Source organism: Lipophrys pholis (assembly GCF_963383615.2).
Source record: "Lipophrys pholis genome assembly, chromosome: 23".
NCBI classification, from domain to species: domain Eukaryota; kingdom Metazoa; phylum Chordata; class Actinopteri; order Blenniiformes; family Blenniidae; genus Lipophrys; species Lipophrys pholis.
The window spans coordinates 9,488,431-9,509,168 of record NC_137645.1 but is presented as its reverse complement, the minus strand read 5'-3'; the positions used below and the strand labels follow the sequence as shown (position 1 = coordinate 9,509,168).

The following is a 20,738-nucleotide window of genomic DNA, read 5'->3' as shown; positions in this document are numbered from 1 at the left end:
TTGAAAATGCTCCGATTTCGCCTCTGTGGAAACGCGACTTTCTCTGTCTTCATAGAATTGAGGGGAAAACGCAATTTAGAAAAAAAAAAAAAAAAGTAGCTCACAAGGTGGAACTTTTTCTGCAACTTCGTCGAAAGTCAAAAACGGAACTTTTTGAAAACATTCTGACTATGTTTCCATTGCAACGAAGGAAAACTCAACGGAGAAAAACAGAACTGTTTGAAAACGCTCCGACTACGTCCCCGTGCAAATGGGGGAAAACAAAACTTTTGAAAATGCTCAGACTCCATGGAAAATAGCTCCCAATGTGGAACTTTTCAAAACATTCTAACTATGTCTCTGTGGAAGCATGGAACTTTTTTGAAAACACTCCAGACTATGTCTTAGTGGAAACAAGGGCAAACATAACTTTTTAAAAATGCTCCGTCTCCGCAGACACAAGCGAAAAAGAAACGTTTTGAAAACCGCTCCCAAGGTGGAACATTTTCAAAACACTCCGATTCCATCTTTATGGAAACGGGGGGGGGTCGGGGGGGGGGAGACACACCCACTCGTGGCCCTATATGAAAACTCCATCGTTTTCAAAACGCTGCCGTCTGAACGTGAAACTTCTAAAAGGCCCTCGGGGGAACCGTTTTTTTTTTTTTTTTTTTGAAACGCTTCTTGAAAGGTCTGTCGCCCACCTTCTTCCGCCGCCGCTTGGCCAGGTTCTGCTTGGCGGCCAGCGAGCGGATGGCGCCGACCCACGGCTCGGCCATGCGCTTGATCCTCAGCATCATCCAGCGGAACTCCTCGCGCTGCGACATGGACCGGTACAGCTCCTCGAAGCTGGTCCGGAACTCCGCCTGCACACACACACACACACACATTGATGTCAACGTCGAAATCCAATCTGAGCGAGAGTCCTCTTAAAGGAGCTCTGCTCGCCGCTTTGAGTCGCCATATGGATTAAAGGGCTCTGACGTGTCCCTATACGTCCCACTTCGAGACAAGTCAAGAAAAAGAAAGGACACCGCATATAAAAGGTTGTGAAACATCCAACCACCGACTCCCTTCCTGTGGCGAGTGCTGACCAAGTGGAAGACCCGGCAGATGTACGAAATATGGAAATGAAAGTGACAATAACAACAGAACGGCCTCGGAGCCGGAGTGAAAACAGGAGTGTGTGTGTGTGTGTGTGTGTGTGTGTGTGTGTGTGTGTGTGTGGGGTGCGGCTCATCGCGACAGGAAATCACTCCCAGAGACCGAAGCTATTAAAACCTGGAGCCTGACTTGAAAAGCTCCAAACAAAGAGGCCAAAGGGGAGAGGAGGGAAAAGGGGAAAGAAACTGAGGAAAAGAGAAAGGGAGCGAACCCTCACCTGCCCCCGCCGGTCGATCTCCTCGTTGAGGATCTTCGTCCTCCAGGGCAGACGAGGACACCAGTTCTCCACCTATGCAAGGCACAACAGAGAATTCAACCTGGCTCCCCGCACGTTTCGTCCGCGCGCCGCGCGGTCCTCCGGTTTGCGAGCGTGGCTTCACTTCGGTTTACCGGGACGGGGAAACAAGTCGCTCTCAAAACGTTCGATATGGAAATGAGAGTGCAGACGCTGCGTGTGCGCGCGCCGAGTTTCACGTGTTGAAAGAAAATGCGGTGTGAGGGACACCGCCAATACCCTAAAATGGAAACGGAACGATCACAGAGATGGAAAAAAGCGGTTGTAAAAACATCCAAAGTAAGCAGTAAACGTATCGAAAAATGACCAAAAAGGACGCAAAACCACCACGACGGGTCAAGAAAATATAAAAAAAATGACAACAGAGGCGAGAAAAACGGGTTCAAAAACTAAAGCATAACCGAGAAGATGCAAATTCTGAATTAAAAATACATCTTGAGAGACAAAACAACAGCAAAAATGTGCAAAACAAGCTCCTAAATAACAAAAACAGGAAAAAAAAAAAAACGAAACGACAAACCTCAAGCGTTAAAACGGTAGATATATAATAGAAAGAACAACAAAACAACAGTCAGAACACACCTAAAAAGACACAAAACAACTGTACTATGACCACAAAAACCACTGCTCTGTGAAAGACTCACCAAATGATCTTGTGGAGTTTTTCTTTGTTTGTTTTTGCTTATGTCAGCAAAAAACCTCCCACCGAAGATAGTTTGCCGTGTTTACTCTCCTTGTCCGACATCGTTTCTGTGGGCTATTTTTTTCCCCCAAAAATGTTTTTTTAATTAAATTCCAGATTTTACAGCCGGATGTGAAAAAATCTGGTTTGCGCAAAAAAAAAAAAAAAAAAAAAAAGACAAATCATGCAAAATTCACGTGCTGAGTGAAGTATCCCCGCGAAGGAACTCCCTCCTCTATATGTTGGCGTGACTCAATAATGGATGACTCTGGCAGCGCTGCCGACTTCCAGCACGTCAGCCCCCCCCCCCTTCGACACACACTAATTTGCTCTCATGAAAAATGAAATCCTCCTTGTACCCCCCCCCCCCTTCCTCTGCCGGTATTTTTAGCGGAGTGGAGTCGCTGTGTGCCGTCGGCCTCCGGGTCGTGTGGAGGACTCACCTCGCTCAGGTAGATGAAGAAGGAACAGGTGGAGCCGTCCACGCCGTAGTTGGTGTAGCAGGAGTCCGAGCGCCACATCTCCTTCATCCACTGACGGGGGAAAAAAAAGAAGAACACATTTTTGAGGTTGTTTAGCTTCATATATCTTTTAGAGGTATTTGTGGTCATTTTTCATGGATATAATCTTTCTGTTGTGGTTTTGCATCCCTATGCAGTTGTTTTTTTTTAATGTCTTTGTGGCCGTTTCCCATTTCTTTTGGGCTATTTCACGTCTATATGTGGTCATTTTGCAGGTTTTGATCTTTTGGGTGCGGTTTTGCATCCCTGTGGAACTGTTTCATATCTTTCATTTGGCTATTTTGCATCTCTGTGTAGTTGTTTTGTGTCCTTTTGTGATTGTTTCCCCATTTCTTTTCGGTCATTTTACATCAATTTGTGGCCATTTTGCATGGTTCTGATCTTTCTGGTGTGGTTTTGCATCCCATTGTGGTTGTTTTCCCCATCACTTTTGGGTCATTTCACATCAATTTGTGGCCATTTTGCATGGTTCTGATCTTTCTGGTGCGGTTTTGCATCCCAATGTGGTCGTTTCCCATATCTTTTGGACTATTTCAAATCAATTTGTGCTCATTTTGCACGGTTTGGACCATTTGGGTGTCGTTTTGTGTCCCCGTGAGACAGTTTCACATCACTTTTGGGCTATTTTGAATCCCCATTTAATCATTTTGGGTTCCCTTGTGGTTGTTTCCCCATTTCTTTTGGGCTATTTCACATCTATTTGTGGAAACATTTCATGGTTTTGATATTTTGTGTGTTTACTGCTCTGTGCCGTTTTTACTTCATATTCCCGTGGTTGTTTTGCTTCCCCATGGGACTGATTTACAACCCTTTGGAATTGTTTTGCATCTAATTGTGGCCATATCCCATCTCTTTGTGGCCGTTTTGCATATAGTTCACATCCGGTCGTCGCCGTTCTCCCTCTCGGCGCGGCTGTGCTTCTTATTTTTTGTTGTCTTGTTGCAAACGCTGCTTCGATAACCTGACACGCACGGCTTTCTCTCGTTAACCTAATAACAAAAAAAGAAAACCATTTACGAGGCCGAGGCAGAGTGCGACGGGTCCTCCTCACCTTAAGCTTGCCCTCGCAATGAGGGAAACCTTCCAGAGGGGGCAGCTCGCACTTCTCCTGGGCTCCGTTCAGGAGGTCTGGAGGGAAAAAGAGAGAGACATAGAGGATCAATGAATCGGCACCAAATGCTCTTTATGCAGGATTCTTAACACCTGAGATGAAACGGGGGCAGATTCAAACCACGTTTTCACAAGACAAAAGGCTTAAACAGTGAGATTCGTCTCATTATAATCATGTAACGATCATGGTGGCTCGACTTTCAGAGCCAGTAGAGCGTGTACGCCGGTGCAGTGTGTGAGCCAAACGGTTAAATAAAAAGCCGATAATATTTGCGCAACCGCGAGCAAACGATGCACAGGGAGGGCGGCAATATACCTGCGGTGGGTTATTTCTCAAAGCTTTTGCATAATAGTCTGATTATTCCCCCTTTAAATGACCCCGAAAATAACCTTATTATAGCAAATAAAAATTCTGAAAAGGTTTTTAATTAGTAGAAAATGTCTCTCATATAATAATAATAACTTATATAGCACTTTTATAACACTCGGAGGCTTTACAGAGCAAAAAAAGAAAAAAAAAAGAATAATAAAAGGAGTTAGGAAAAGCAAGTTTGAATAAGTAAGATTTCCTGCTTTTCATTTTTTTACCCATTCAGTGACATCATTGCTGTTAACCTTTACCGCCAGGACATAAATAATACATGCTGCGCTGCGGAGGGATAAAGGCCTGAAAGCAACTATGGGCGGGGGCCGGCTCAGGTGTGTTCGGCGCACGATCGTCTCCAACGCGCCACAACAAAAAGCAGGAAGTCCTCCCACAGTCTGGTGCTTTAATGCGAGCTCTATGCGACGCGGGGAGGGTGCGGGGAGGGTGCGGGCAGGCGATCGGCTCCTGATGGGAGCCAGCGTGTCACAAGACAGACACAATGCACAATACGGGTCTCTTATTGTTGGGGGGGCCAGCAGAGCCGGCTTTTATTTACATCGAGTGAGCAGCGGCGAAGGGCTGACTTCGCTTCTGAGCCGCGTCGCATGGAAACAGAGACGCTGGTTATACTTCTGGGGGAGTCTTGGGAGTGCGTTCCTCCTTCGAGGGGGGGGGGGGGGTAAAGAGGGAGGACATGGCTGGAGTTGGACGGCAGCAGCCACGAGGATGGGATAGAGGGGTCAAGGACCCTTCCTAGCATGGAAAAGAGAAATTAGAACTTTCATTGGTTCCAAACGCTCAAGAGAGTTTCGGCCCGAAACAGGTTTTTCTTCATTTTTGGTGCTCAAGGGCATGGCACATGGAACCAGGTTGTTTTTCTAATGGCTTTATGAATAAATAGGGCAGGAATTCAAAGTTCATGAGTCGGTTTCATAAGTGTCCCCAACCGGATGCCATTGGCATATTGCAATAAAACTGGCTACTAACTGTAATAATTAATAGTATCGCGAATAATATTGAAACTTCTAAAAGTGCTACTAGAAACCAACGTGTTTATGTGGCAATCGTCCATTTCAATAAACTTGGTTTCACGTCTTTACCGCGTGTACTTGACATTTCGCGTAAAAACGCATCATTGGTTTTGATGCAGTTGACGCGTTGGACCACCAGAGGGTGCTGTTGCTCTCGTCGTGAAAATGTCGTGTAAACAGGGCCTTAGTGTGCTGTTTTTTTAGTTTTTTTTCATATCCAACTGTGGACACGTCGACGGACATTACGTAAAAGCCATTTTCCGCCTCGTTGCTCAAAAGCATTGTTTGGAAGAAACTTGAATCTGCAACTTAAGAACTCGCCCAGACAAAGGATCGGTAACTGTCCCTTAACAAGTGAATGAGTAACCCAGAAGCGTCCACCGCGTTGCGTCGAGGAAAGAAAAAAAAAACAAGAGACGGTCCAAAATCGCCACAATGGAACTCTGAACGCCGTATCGATGCAAGTAGCGCCACTTTCTCACACCAGGTGACAGAAGCAGGTCGGTATGTTCCTAGAAACGGAACGGCGGGTACAATCAGAAGAGGATCGTCGGGTTATCTTCCCGGGGCCTGGCGGGATTGCGCCGCCTACAATTAATCATTGTCAAATTGGCCCGGCGGCAGCTTCTACGGGGTTAATGTTCAAATACTCAAGAGTTAAAGGTGGCTGTGTATTGATTCGATCTTTTAGCTGCTGGAGCGCTTCGAGTTGCCCGGCGTTCAATCTCTCACTCGCCTCAGAATGAGAATTCCTTTGTCTGGTGAGGACAGCTGGTAACGTCCTCGACCGAGTCTTTGTTTCAAACAGCAGTCTGTCCCCCGAGCAACCGGCCGATTGATCGACTGACCGACAGGAAGAACCGGCGACCGGTCCCCCGTCCCGTCGTCGGGCCAGTTTGGCGCACCAGGAGAATCTTCTCCTCGCTTTAATCAAGCAGAAGAAGCCGCTGCTGCCAAAAGACAATGCTATTTTTAGCCCCTATTATAATCAAACACAGGGGAGGCGGCGCCGCTTCAGAGGGGAGACGTTTCCACCGTTATTCACCTTCTCCACAGAGTTTAGACGAAACGACTCGCTCAGGTTCAGATTTAAAAAAAAAAAAAAAAAAAAAAAAAAGGGGGCACGACGCCAGGTGAAAATCGGAGCCCAAGAAACCCCCCACACCCTGCGGTAGAGAAGCAAACCGAAGAAACAAGTCCACAAACTGCTGCCAGGAACAATCGGACCGAGTTACAACTCAGGAGAGTGTGTGGGATGAAAACAGGCAGCACCACGAGGTTTAATAAGAAAAAAAAAGAAAGAAAGAAAAGAAAAGAAAAGAAGCGTGGACGGCATGGAAAAGTAGAAGACGACTCCGGGGCTGAAAACACATGAGCTCACTCCCACTCGCACATTTCCAGGAGCATGTCACAGCACTGAGGTCACCGTTCTGCCGGCTCCGAGCACAACAGCGGAGGCCATTCCATAGCCCCTTTAACGGCATCGTCTCTGAACAATACGTTCAGAGAGGAGAAACACAAACACGGGGTTATTTTCCCTCCTCTGCATCCCGCCGTCCAAGCCCATGAGGTAATCGGACGTTTGACAACTCCAGAATTGGATTGGGGACGTCTGGTTTGCGTTACCCCTGGTTTGCGGTATTCCATTTCTTACCCCCCCAGTTCTACTTTACTGATTTCATTTTCAGGCACTCGACGCTGTAAAGGCCTCCCACAAATGTCAGCGAGCTCCGGGGGTTGGACGAAGGCTGTGGGAGCCGCCGCGGGCTCTCGACAGCGCCGTCCGCCAATTGCTGCGGGCAAGTGACGGCACGACTGAGGCGAGGCGTGAATGAACTATTCGAGGGCGAGGCGCGCCGGCTTTCAGAGCACTCATTTCAGGAGCACTCGGCGGGACTCAGCGGCGGTATCAGCGGGTGTTGGAGATAGGAGGCGGGCGGAGGCTGATGAGTGACCTGGGACGACACGGAATCCTGCGTAACCTGCTGATTATCGCGTGGGATCTTAAATAATAAGCGGGCGGGACAGGTCGTCAGGCGGGACAACAAAGGCTGATAATCGTCGGGAGATAGAACGCCATATCTGCTTCCCGCGCTTGTCGCTGGAAACGAAGCGTTCTGGGTACACCGCGTTGCCCGATGACGTTCAGAGCCTGCCGCGTCTCGTGTGAGCCGGGCTGGCTCCGCCCCCACACGCCCTGGAACCATTCATGTGCACTATGTGAGACCGCACTGTGCGAGGACGGCAGGTCTGTGTCGTCGTGTGTCAGCTGACTCAGCGGGTCCGCCCGACTAAAGTCCGCCGCTTGTTAAAAGTCAAGTTTATTTCCTGTGTTCGAACCCTTGCAGGATGAGATAGTCAGGACACGTGACGCCGCGCGTCTCTCACTTCTTCCTCAGCGCTCTTATCTCCTCGCAGAGTTGCAGCGTGTGAAAGCGGCTCGTAAGGAAGAGGCAGTGGGGAAATTCCACAAAGTGACGTGTGCGACGAGCAGCGAAACCACCAAAACCACGGTCTCTTCGCGAGAAGCGCGTCTACCTGAAGGCACGCGGTCTGGGGTAACGCTTTACCGCTCGGGGGCGGGGGGGGGGGGGGGTTTCCTTGTATTGAAAAAAAGCGGGGGCTTCAATTCACGTGTTTGGAGGTGGTGAAGACACGTGTCCTCCTGCCTCGGAATCTTTCTCCCTGCACTTCTGGTCCACAGTCGGGTCCGAGAGGCCAGAAATACACCCCCCCCCCCCACCCCCCCAACCCCCCGATCCCCAGCTTCCTCCCCCCCCCCCCCCCCTCCGCTCCAAAGAACCCAAAGTCCCGCGCGCTAATCAATCCCTCTTTTGTGCGCCGCCGGGCCCACCGTCCTCGCCAAGAAAACATCCGAGAGGATTTTATTTATTTTTTTTTTTTTGGACGCCGCCAGAGCGCCCCCGGCTCGCTCTCCATCCACGCAGATTGACGAATGTTCTGCTTGTTTGACTCGGCGGTGGGAAGCCGGCGGTTTGCGGCGCCACTTTGGAGCGTCTGCGGATGCATTCGGGGTAAAAGGCAACTCTTTGATTCACCTGGCGGACTCGAGCGGCAGCGGCAAGAATAAACAAATAAAATTTGAATAAGAATCTGCGACAGTTTAAGTCGCTGGCGCCGGGAGTGAAGCTGGAAACAATCTGCTTGTTTTCATTTAGAGAGACGACTTCAGACGGTGCGGCCAAAGAAAACTAGAAAAAAAAAAAAACAACTCGGATTTTGCAGAGTACATAACTGACATTTATGCAGTGTCGCCGCCGCACGACGCAAATGACGTCGACGTCTTCAAAAAAAGGAGACGAATGCGAAAACTACGCCGAGGGAAATGCTCGGTATTTGGTGCAAGGGAGCGAGAGCAGATTATATTTCTACACGGCCGGGGGTTTTAATCAGTGCGGAGAAAAAAGAGAATATGCAGAGGGAGAGAGAGGGAGAGAGGGAGAGAGAGAGAGAGAGCGAGCCAGGACGCGAAAGAGCAAGGACAAGAGAGGCACAGAAAGGACACGAAGGATAGAAAGAAGAAAAAAAAAAAAAAAAAAAGAGTCAAGTGGGAAAGAGTGGTGTATTTTTATATCCATTTCTTTGGGTACCACTGTGAAATTGCGAGCGAGGACGTGAGAGAGCATGACGGCGGAGAGAGAGAGAGAGTGAGAGGGCAAAGGCAGGCGGGGGACCCGGGAAGAATTAGGGTGCACGTCGTGTCGCAGCCAACGGTTGCCTAACCTGACTCCCCGACGAGGCAGGGGGAGAAACCAACCCCCCCCCCCCTCCCCCATGTGCGCAAATGGCACTGGAGGATGTCCGATCAAGAATAGTGAGAGCCAAGCAAAAGGAAGAGTGCTCTTTTAGGAACGGTCAAGGAGGTTTCCGTGATTGCTCCTCGTAAAATTTCGGTAAAGAATCACCGCTGGGAAAAGCAGGCCGCATTAACAAACTCGCGGCTCTCCGTCTTGTTACGGTGCCTAATATGGCGAAAAAGTCCCCCTGATGTTTCCATTCGGAAGTCACTGGAGCTGTGTTTTGTTTTTTTTTTGCAAAGTCTAAACAGAGCCGCGCTGCTTTTCCCGTTTGTTGTGTTGCCCGGTCGAATGTGGGTTTTTCCCCGTCACGTCCGAGGCGAGTCTGCTTTGCGTTACCCCCCGGCGAACGCTGGGATGAATGGGACAGATTGGGAATTTAACGACAAAACAGTTTAACCCGGCGCAGCTTTGTTTGAGCTACGACGGAGTGCGTGCGTTCTCTCTCTCTCTCTCTCTCTCTCTCTCTCTCTCGGGCTCTCGAGATCGCAGCCGGAGCACTGCTGCGACGGATACTGTATGGAAGTATGTAGGATAAGTGGAAAGAGAGCCTGCCTGTGCTTGTTTGCTCGCGTTAAGGGGAGGGAGCCGGCCACGTCAACGTCTGCAGGAGGCAGGTGGGACTCGGAGAAGGCTTCGCTTGTGGTAGAACCCGTTGGGACAATGCGGCAATTCATAACTACGCTACGTGTTATCACGGATTCGGGTTAAGTCATGGGTGTAGCGACAACATTTCGGCTTTTACACAGGGTACGAAGGGTTTAGGGATCTCAACTGAACTCAATGTGACTTTCGAGAGTCAAAACAACTGCAAAGGGAGGCAAAACTGCCGCAAATGAATGCAAAACCCCTGCAAGGGGATGCAAAACAACCACAGAGATACCTGAAACAGTCCCACAGAGAAGCAGAACCACCTCAAAACATATGGAACACAAACACACAGAGAAGTAGAATCATGCAAAATGGCCACAATCAGATGCAAAAAAAAAAAAAAAAAGGAGATGCAAAATGGCCAAAGAGAGAGATGGACATCGTAAAACTACTTTAGAGAGCTGGAAAAGAACTGCAAAGGGATGCAAAACAACCCAAAAATACCTGAAACAGTCCCACAGAGAAGCAAAACCACCTCAAAACATATGGAACACAAAAACACACAGAGAAGTAGAATCATGCAAAATGGCCACAATCAGACAATCGGATGCAAAAAACAAAAAAAAGATGCAAAATGGCCAAAGAGAGAGAGATGGACATCGTGAAACTACTTTAGAGAACTGGAAAAGAAGTGCAAAGGGATGCAAAATAGCCACAGAAATCTGTGAAACAATCCCACGAAGAAGCAAAACTACCTGAGAAATATGAAACAACCGCACAGAGAAGTCAAATCATGCAAAATGGCCACAATAGGATGCAAAACCATAAAGAGATGTGAAATAACTACAAAAGGGATGCAGAACGACCACAATAAGATGCAAACCCATAAAGAGATGTGAAATAACTACAAAAGGGATCCAAGATAGTCAAAGAGACATGGGAATCATAAAACAACTTTAAAGAAGTGCAAAAGAACTGCATTGGGATGCAAAATAGCCACGAAAATCTGTGAAACAATCCCACAAAGAAGCAAAATCATGTAAACTGTCCAAAAATGTGCGTAAAATATCCCAAAACAAATGTAAAACAACCACAAAGAGATGTAAAGCCAGAAAGATGTGCAAAACACCAACGAAAGGGATGCAAAATAGCACACAAAGAGAGGGACAAGAACATTACCAAACAACTGGAGAAAGATGCAAAAGAACTGCAAAGGGATGCCAAATGGCCACAATAAGACGCAAAACCATAAAGCGAATTGAAAAATAATTATATAAAATGGATCCAAGATCGAGAAGGAGACGTGAAAGTCGTAAAACAACTTTAAAGAGGCGTCAAAGTACTGCAAAGGTATGCAAAATAGCCACAACCAGGGAAACAATATCAGCAAAATCCACCTCAGAAATATGAAACAACCACACAGAGGAGTAAAATCATGTAAAATGGCAAAAAAAAAAAAGAAGAAAGAAAGAAAAGTAAAACATCCCAAAACAACCAGGAAAAGATGCAAAATGACCACAATGAGATGCAAAGCCAGAAAGACATGCAAACTTCCGCATCAGCCACCAGCATTTTTGGAATAAAGGAAAGAAAAAAAAAAAAAAAGGCTGAAGTATGCAGCATTACAGTGAAACGGAGGTCGTTTACGGGCTGGCTCCTGCACGCCGTCAGCGAGACCAACAAAAGTAAAAGCAGCACACCGGCACAAGTCACAGCGGCAGAAATCAATGCTCCCGCTTTCAATTACGCCGCTCGGCCTCTCGTACAGTAGACCGCCGGGGCGATGATTGTCGGGGATGCATGTGGACGAGCGTGGGAGTGGACCGGGCGTCTCTCGGCAACTTATTAGCGCCGAGTGGGATTGTGCGAATGTGTGCGTGTGTGTGTGTGTGTGTGTGTGTGTGTGTGTGTGTGTGTGTGTGTGTGTGTGTGCATACTTTATTAGTATTGATCGGCCAACGCTGGAATGAGTGAACAGGCTTTCCAGCATGTAATAGAGACCGCACTCTCGGCTCTAAATCCGAGACATTTTTTTTTTTTTTTTGTATTAAAATGGTAATTACATGGAGATTGGGATACAGTACATGCACCGAGAGGAGGTTCGCCGACGTGCGGGGAATTTTCGCAGAGCGGGATGAAGTGGGGCCACCCGCGGACGCCCTGTCCTTGTCCCCTTTTGCCTCTGCTGACACCGAGGCCCGGGATCTCGTCTTTCACAGATAATGCGCGGCCGATCGATGGCTGAAGGAGACAAAGCGCGCGAAGGAGAAGCCCGGAGCTGCGAGACGGACACGTCTCTGTTTACAGCGAGGGGGGGGGGGAGCCGACGGGTGTCGAGAGCTGCAAATCAGACAAACGTCGCCAGCAGCCGAGGCTGGGGGGGTGGGGGGGGATTGATTACCTTAAACACCCGCGTGGGGGAGGGGTGGAGAAATATACTGCAGGAGGAGGATGGAAATGGAAAAAGAGAGAGGAGAGGGCAAGGGAGATGGCTGCAAATCACCTCCTGACTGTTCATTACATCTGTGTGTGTGTGTGTGTGTGTGTGTGTGTGTGTGTGTGTGTGTGTGTGTGTGTGTGTGTGTGTGTGTGTGTGTGGGACGAGATTACTCCATGAAACACTGCTGGAGGAGGCTGATTAACCACATCAGGGACACATGGGAGAGACGCGGCGTCCTGCCGAGAAGCCAATGAGGACAGATCGGCTTGTTTTGATCCCGCGAGGTGCGCGATTGTGTGTCCCCCCCCCCGTCCTCGGATAAACTGGACACGGCGGGTGTGGAGAGATACAGATAACTAGAGGGAGAGTGTGTCTGTGTGTGTGTGTGTGTGTGTGTGTGTGTGTGTGTGTGTGTGTGTGGGAATACAGTTGGGGTGGATACCCAGGTCAGCATGAGGTTTTCTTTTCTTTTTTTTTGGGGGGGGGGGGGGGGGGGGAGACATTTCACTGTATTTTGCACCAAAACATGCCATTAGATCCGACTTTATGTTGAGATTGTAGCCATTTTTGATTTTTACGCAAATAGAGACATTTTCATAATCTGCGCCACGACACAGAAAAACATTTTTTTTAAAGATTAATACGGCATTATTTTACCGGCAAATGAAATACGTTTGCCAGAACCTGCAATACCAGCAAAAACAATCCTTTCTCTCCTTGTTCTTCTTAAAGAATTCCATACGGAAAACGTCACCGCCATGAAAACGACGCAAAAATGATGCAGTATCTATGCCGGGCCTATAGGCGGCGCTGCAGCGCTGCCACAGACATACAACAAAAATGCAGACGCGCATGAAAAAAAACCGGACAAATTGTACTTTTTTTTTTTTTTTCTTTTTTTTTTTCGCCCTTGTCCTGTTCGGCAGCTTGGGCCAACAATATGATGTGATTGAGAGCCTTCGGAGTCAGAACAGTTTTTGGTCTTGCAACAGGGAGAGACCTGGAGTCTCCTCCTGTTGCCTTCTCCGTCAGAAGCTGGCATGGCTGCCGTACACGACCGGGGGGGAACGCACAAAGAGAGAGAGAAGAGAAGAGAGAGAAGAAAGTCGAGGGGGGAGGGGGGAGGGGGGTGGGGGGAAGGGGATAACATACAATGTCCTTGTTGTGCTACATATATTATTTGCAATAATCACACTCATCCAAATACTTTCCAACTGTTATTAGATTGAACCAGCCTGAGCAGCTCTATCTAGACAGTAAGATGATTTCCTAGATTTAACCAGCCTGAGCAGCTCTATCTAGACAGTAACGTGAAGCAGGAACATGAAATAACAAAGAGGCAACAACAAAAGAGGAACATGATTTTTAAAGTTTGAGCAAATGATGACAGACAACAAGCAACTTCAGAAGCACCTTTCGTGAGGAGTGAAAGTGTGTGTGTGTGTGTGTGTGTGCGTGTATGTGAGTGTGTGTGGCTTGTCCACTGGGTGTGGCCGGAACTGTTGTGGGGGGACCCGTGGTGACACCCCGGGGTCCGAGGCCACCGCGCCCGGACACCGCCACCCCGGCAGACAGAAGCCCCCCAGGCCCGGGGAGACCCCAGCGAACCACCCCAGAGAGCCCCGCCCCCGCCCAAAAAGCACCCGACGGAGAATGCAGAGAGGAATCCCCCCCAGGCAAGAGGGGCCCACAAGAGAAGGACAAAGGGCACAGGGCCCCAGGCCCCGACCCAAGCCGCCAAGCCGAGAAAAGGCCGGAGCAGGGCCCCCGGGCCGAGCGGGCCGAGAGCCCCCCCAACCCCGGCGGCGAGTCCCACCGCACCCCCGGGAACAGGCCCACCCACCGCCCCCCCCAACCCGGTAAGGCAGAGACGGCCCCAGCCGCCGCGCCCCGGACCAGCCCCGCCCCCAGACCCAGGAAAGCGAAGCCCGGCGCAGGCCCCGGTCGGAGAACAGTCAACTCTACACCCCCAGGAGCCTCATAATCCACCCGCCCCATAACCCCTCCCCCCGGGTCTTGATTGGGAAACCCAACCCATGACCCACCCCGCACACACACACACCCACATACCCACACACACCCACACACACACACACACACACACACACACACACACACACACACACACACACACACACGGAACGGGGGGGGGGAGTGATGACTCTCGCACCCTCAGGCCGCCGGCCGGGCCCCCTCCCGGCCACCGCGGTATCCCAACCTCCACCAATCCAACAGCAAGTGGAGAAGGAGCACCACACCCCAGCCCCCCCACAAGCGCCGCGCCCGAGGGAGCGCGCCCCCCGTACTCCAGCCGCACTCACCCCGGGCCGGGGCGGGACCCCAGCGGGAGGTGCTGGGGGGAGCCACGTCTCCCGCCCTTCCCCTGCCCTATATGTGTGTTGGATGTATGTAAGGGTGTGTTTTTGTGTTTTGAAAAGGTGGATGCGATGTGTGTGTCTATGGTGCGGTTTAAAATTGGGGGGTAGCGGGGCCCGGGCGTTCTACCGCTGACAAGCGGCAGAACCCCGAAAGCGGCTTACCCCCTCAAGACCCTGCATGACTAAGTGTGGTTAAAATTGTGGGTGGTGCAAAGTCGGGGGAGGACCCAGACCGCAATTAAGTAGCCTGGACCCCCCACCTAGGCACCGCCCCACTCTTCCCTATTGTGGGGTAATATAAGGTGAGGTAAGGCAGGGAGGGTTCTGAGGGAGGGGGTCCCCCCGTCGCTAGGACCTTGGCCCAGCTGGACCCCCCGCGCTGCCCCACCCCACCCCCCGAGCGGCCGGCCTAGGACCAGGGGGGCCACACCCCCCCAAACAAGGCGCCGCAAGGGGACCCGGGCAGGGAGCCCCCACCCCACCCAACGGCCAGACAGCAGAGTCCGAGACCCGCAGGGCCCAGTGCGAGCCCAGCCGGAGGCCAGTGGCCAGGGCACCCCCCCTCATTCGCCCACTCCACACAGCCCCACACCCCAACCCACACACCCCAACCCACACACCCCAACTCACACACCCCAACTCACACGCACACGCACACCCCTATCAGGCCCTGGAGGTCACTCTCAGTTAACCGTCCATCCAGAACCCGGAGCCCCCCCCGTACCCCGCTCCCCCCAATCCGGGAATGAGGCAGACCCGGAGCGCGGCAGCAGGGGCCAACCCGCCCCACCGGGGGAGGGGGCCAGAGGGAGGACCCACCCCCAGCGCCGCAGCGGGCACCCCCACCGGGAAGGGGTTTGTACTTATCGCCATGTTAAATCGCATCAGCCGCTTGTGCAGCTCAACGTGGAGCATGTCGTCCGCCATTGCTGTTGTTAAGTGACGCCGCGGAGAGGCTGGCGGGGGGCGATGACATCATCATGGAAGCCGAGGCGGCGTTTTCAAATATCCCCTCTCTCGAACCCGTTTTTTTAAAAAAAAAAATTTTAACGCACTGTCTCAAATGGACGATCGGCCAAATTCGATGCGGTCAAAATGAAACGGCGTTGTTGCCCAGGAGACCAGGAACCGGGTGTTTCCTCTTGGAATTGGGGAAAATCTTGCGGAATCACAGGAGAATTTGTCTAACAGTTCCCATGAACTGGTAGAAAAACAGACCCCAGCTCGGTCCCTGTCACACCGGAGACCTTGGCTTTGGAATCGGCGCCGTCCCAAGGCTGCCTCTATCTTGACAGCAGGCTCTCTGAAAGGCAGGCGTGTCCCCCCCCCCCACCCGCCGTCCAGATCCTTATCGCCATAATTGCGTTCCAGTCGGGGAGGAGCACTTCGCCCAGCTGGCAGCCCTGCACGCCTACGCCAGTGCCAAGGGAGACGTGGGCGCTCGCTTTTGTCAGCTTGACCTGCATTCAGGAGCGAACGGCGGTCTCTCGGGCTTTACGAGGACGGAACCGACGTGTGTCAAGTCTGGCGGGGGCAGGATCGCCTTCGCCTGAGGTGTACGGGATTACCGCCGGGGTACGTTTGATTCCGATGACATCACGCCTTGATTTATCGCCGACGAGAAAAGCACTTACGGGTATCGGGCGACGCGGGGAAAAAACGCGGCCGGCTGGAGACAGGGCGTCGCGGATTTGCTAACGAAGGAGACCGGACGAGGGACTTGTGGTTCTCCGGAAACTCAGATTTACATTCTGAGTCATGCTGAAAGTCAGAGGCTGCCGGTGACGTTGGCAATTATCGTCTGTCACTTCCTCCCGTCTATTATTAGAATGACTTTCCCCCCTTTTTTTTTTTTTTTCTTCCCAGGATCAAGCTACCGCGAGCACGAGGGCTCATTATCGAGTCTAATCCAGATCCACATTCCTACATACCACCCCCCTCCACCACCACCCCACACACACTTCCCCGGGGTCTCTTGAAATACCAACACGTTCCCCATGACGGAACCGAGGACCGGGCGCCCAACAAACCTGCAACGTTGACTTTCTCCGAGTTGGCGGCGCTCGGCGCGGCCGTGCCAGTGCCGTTGGTCAGGTTGCCCCCCGTGCCGTTGTAGATGTTCTCCACCTTGGACTCTAGCTTCCCCAGCCTCAGCATGATGTTGTCCAGCAGCACGGCGAGCGTCTTCTTCAAGTCTGCCATGAAATAAGGGAAATCGTATAAATTTGCGCAGATCTTATCTAGTTGCTGATGTCGGCCATTCAAAAGTCCGTAATATGGACAAATGTCTTTTTCTATAAAAGACTAGGAAACCTGCAGCCAGGAGAAAACTTTTCATTTATACGGAGATGGAGTGTTTTCAAAAAGTAGCGTTTACATCCATTTCCACAGAGATGGAGACGGAATGTTTTCAAAAAGCTGTGCTTTCAGTGATTCCGTGCACCGCCGTCATCTAAACAGACCCACGAAACGCAACAAAAGTTTTGCGTTTTTTTCACTTTGCGTTTTTGAAAGAAATACCAAATGGGGTCTCCTTCCCGACAAAGGGGTGAAACAAGTTGACGGAAGAAACAACATTTATTGTGGCACTCGCTCTGACCTGCAGCGTTTCCAGTGACGTTTCACGAGAAACGTTGAAAGCCCCCATGAATGTAGTTTACTGTTCAAACTGGACGGGAGGCGGCTCGCGTATGCTTTAATCGAATGACAATCGCCGCTTGTCTGTCTCACGCAATAGACCCCCCCCCCCCCGCATCGTCATGCATTAGACACGCCACTTTTTTTTTTTTTTTTTATCACGTCAGGGAGCTAAGTGAGCTGGAGAGAGCAGCCATGCCAAAGCTGGAGATAATGTGAGATATCAGACTGGATCCACACAAGATTGTCGGGAGTTTCTCCAAGTATCATTTCACCAAAGGAGGATTCTGGGCTTTGAAGTTACATATTATAATAGCTTAAGTAGGTGATAAGAAAGGGGTTATGTCATCCAGCTTTAACACTTTCACAAGGATCTTGTTGTTCCAAAAACATCATATTCAAAGTTTATTGCCTCAAATCCAGCTCATCCTTGATTTCCCTTCATTTGAATATTAGATCATAGCAGCCGAGGTCTACGGATTCTTAAGAGTACCGTCTGAAACACTTGACGTTGCCCGATGCTCCTTTTAGCCTCATTTCCACAGTGCCCCTTGGTGCCGGTGCCGGTCGGGGGGGGGGGGGGGGGGGGGGGGGGGGGGGTCGGCTATCTGTAACCAGACCCGTATCAGTGCCGCGTTTCCATTACACGGGGCTCGGTTTGAAATGTAGGCGGGGTTATGAACGGTTGTGTAATCACGCAGGATGTGACGCCATAACGGGAGGACATTTTCAAAAAAAGTGACCTGATTGCTGCCGGACAACTGATTGGAAATGGCTGCTTGCTGGGAGGACAGCGATTGTCACGGACCAATGAGCAGACGGCAGTGTTGAAGCTCCTCCCCCTCATATCCGGCACATTGTGCCTGGTACCCCAAGTGGAGGGGTAGCGAGAAATGGTTCCCAATGGTACCGGTTGGTAACGGTTCTGAGTCAGTGGAAACGCACAACAACCGGTCCCGACCTGACCCGTACCGGCACCAAGGGGCACTGTGGAAACGGGGCTTTAGTTCCAGGATCGCCGCGTCAGTGCCCCCAAGGGGGCACCTTCCGCCCAGTCTGCTCCCAACAACAGAGGACATGGAGTGGGTTTTTTTTTTTTTTTTTTTTTTTTACGGGGCATTATAAAGAAGTGATTACACGGGAGCCTAAGCCCGAGGCAATCATCCCTTTTGTCTACGCTCGTTCAGAAGGAAAGTCCGGACCCCGTGACCGCCGGAGAGGACCGAGAGGATTACACCGGCAATATCTATACGACGGGCAGGTTGCCGGATTTTTCCTCGGACGTGAGCGGTGGGAAAGTGTTTCTAGGTCAGAGAGGACAACGATGGCGAACGGCGTCCGGGGCGGCTTGCAATGTTCAGGATTTGTCTTAATTTTGTTTCAAAATTAAATCACATAAAACCCCCCAAAAAACCACACACTTTGTCACTGATTTAACCACTTTACATGGATAATCTCATCATGACAAAAAAAATCTGCTGTAATTGGAAAATCTATAATAATAAAAAAATTTAAAAAGCATTGTTAACTGAAAGAGTTGCAATACCGCCTTAAATATTACACTGTGGAAATGCATTCTATGTTTGGGTTGTATTCAAAGATAAAATCACATAAAATGTGACATTTTCGTTAAAAAGATACAAAGAAAAAGCATATTTTTCTGATATGCTTCACAATTATTGGACCTAAACTGAAATACTTAAAGCATCTTGCCTTTATTCTTCATAACTGTGGCTTTATAAGTCAAAACAATCATAAAGTAACAGAATATTTGATAAGATGTGTTTTTTTCTTAAAACATCAACAAGCTATAATTACAATATTATTGCAAGTTGACTCCTGGAAAAAACAAAACATTTTAACATTTGTTTTGATTGAACATTAATAGAATTTTTTTTTAATTCTTCTTCTTGTAATAGCTACAAATTGGTGTAATCAATGGGGCGTTCAGGTACATCCATGACTGTAGGATTTCTCAGTTTTGCCTGCTGCAAAAAGTCAAACACCTGCACACTTCCCTTTCCTTTTCACCTGAAGCCGATTTAATCCGCAGCTTTACTGTATCCTCTTGTTTCTCCGGGCATTACAGGACAATCGATTCCAATCCCGGCTTTCTAATGAACCCCCCCCGCCCGCCCGCCACCCCCCCAATCGAGCCGTACCGGTCTATTAACGGCATGAATAACTTATTGACCGCTCTCCTGAACCGGTGCCATCACGGAATTCTGCTCCAATGCGGCTGTTTTCTGAATATAATCTCCCGTTTTTTCAAACGGCGGACAAGCGGAGCCGATCACTCACCGTACGCCGTCATGGTTCCCACGTAGGGCCCGTCCATGACGCTCTGGTTCTCCTCGGCCAGGGCCTTGATGTAGCGCTTGCTGAGGTCCAGGATCTGCTGCCGCAGCACGGCGCTGTTCTCGTGGCTGGCCCGCTGCTGGATGGTGAAGTGCAGCAGCATCATGCCCCAGATGAAGCCGAAGCTGACCAGGAAGAAGCCCAGCTTCTGGGAGGACAGCTTCCACAGGAAGTGCGTGGCCATGCTGACGACTTCAACCCCCCGGAGGACGGAGGCGGGACGCGGTGACTTTTTTAATTTATTTATTTTTTGTTGAGGGGGGAAAGCGACGGAATCAGGAGGGCAGGCGGGGCATGGCGGGCGTCGATCGACGTGGCGGTTGTTCTTGGGGCGGCGGTTGCCTCAGCGGCGTGATTTCCTTCTCTGGCCCATCCCGGCGGTTCAGTAACATCTCAGAGGACTGAGTCCAACCTGCCGCATGCTGGAGAAGACAGAAGAAGGAGAAGACGAATCAGGGACGAGTGGTTGGTTTGCCACCCAGATAACAAGGGAGTTTCCGGCGCCCGGGGCCCTAATCTCACATGTACCAGAGTACAGTGGCGAGCTACACGCCGACGACAAGAGTTGAACTCGATGATGGATCGGGCTCCACGGAAGTTATGCACAGTCCTCCCCAAAATGTAAACATTTGGACAGCCGACAATCCATCTCGCTCGCCGACAAGCGGGGACACGGGCAGAATGCTAAAGATGGTTATTCCCTCTGAAGAGCGACGGTGGTTGACCTGGAGGAGCCGCGGACCGGGTGTAATGGAGTTTAAGTGACTGAAAACCAGCTTCATGAGCCGCGTCATCCTCATTTTAGAAGGCTAAACATGTTTCAGACAAACTTTATTTGGTGGAAATCGGCAAAGACGGATCTTTTGTTCGGACTTTGGTTTGTACAAAGTCTTACAGGAAAAACCGGGCTACTATCTGGCCAAAAGGGAATCAGAAGTGCGCGAGGTCGTTAATGACCTTTCTTTGTCACGTCATACAAAAACACTACATTTCAGCAAAAAGAGTACAATGAATAAATAAATACAAGTTTCACAAATGGATGCGAAAGAGCGCCCAGAAATGTGAAACGACCACAAAGAGATGGAAAATAACTCCAAAGTTGATGCAAAATGGCCAAAGAAATGTGAATTATCCCAGAAGAAATGTCAAATAAAGGTGCGAATAACTGCAACTGGGATGCAAAATGTCCATAAAGATGTTAAACAGTCCTACATAAAACCAAACCACGCCAAAATGACCACAACCCTGAAATCTGAAATCTGAAAACAAAACAATAAGTAGATGTAAAATGGGAAAAATGAGATGAAAACCCACTACCTAGGGATGCAAAATAGCCTGAAAGATGAATTACCCCAGAAGAAATGTCA

General features: G+C 50.0%; 1 protein-coding gene across 1 annotated transcript in view; it reads right to left on the bottom strand.

The window, feature by feature from the left end:
* The window catches only part of mgat5 (alpha-1,6-mannosylglycoprotein 6-beta-N-acetylglucosaminyltransferase), a 45,321-nt gene that overhangs the window by 18,858 nt on the left and 5,725 nt on the right, over nucleotides 1-20,738 (bottom strand). The window contains exons 2-7 of the mRNA XM_080492812.1: nucleotides 19,315-19,793; nucleotides 16,407-16,571; nucleotides 3,693-3,769; nucleotides 2,564-2,653; nucleotides 1,361-1,432; nucleotides 684-845 (exon numbers count right to left, since the gene is read on the bottom strand). Coding sequence (XP_080348938.1) covers nucleotides 684-845; nucleotides 1,361-1,432; nucleotides 2,564-2,653; nucleotides 3,693-3,769; nucleotides 16,407-16,571; nucleotides 19,315-19,555 — 807 coding nt within the window. The 5' untranslated portion in view covers nucleotides 19,556-19,793. The remainder of the gene's footprint in view (nucleotides 1-683; nucleotides 846-1,360; nucleotides 1,433-2,563; nucleotides 2,654-3,692; nucleotides 3,770-16,406; nucleotides 16,572-19,314; nucleotides 19,794-20,738) is intronic.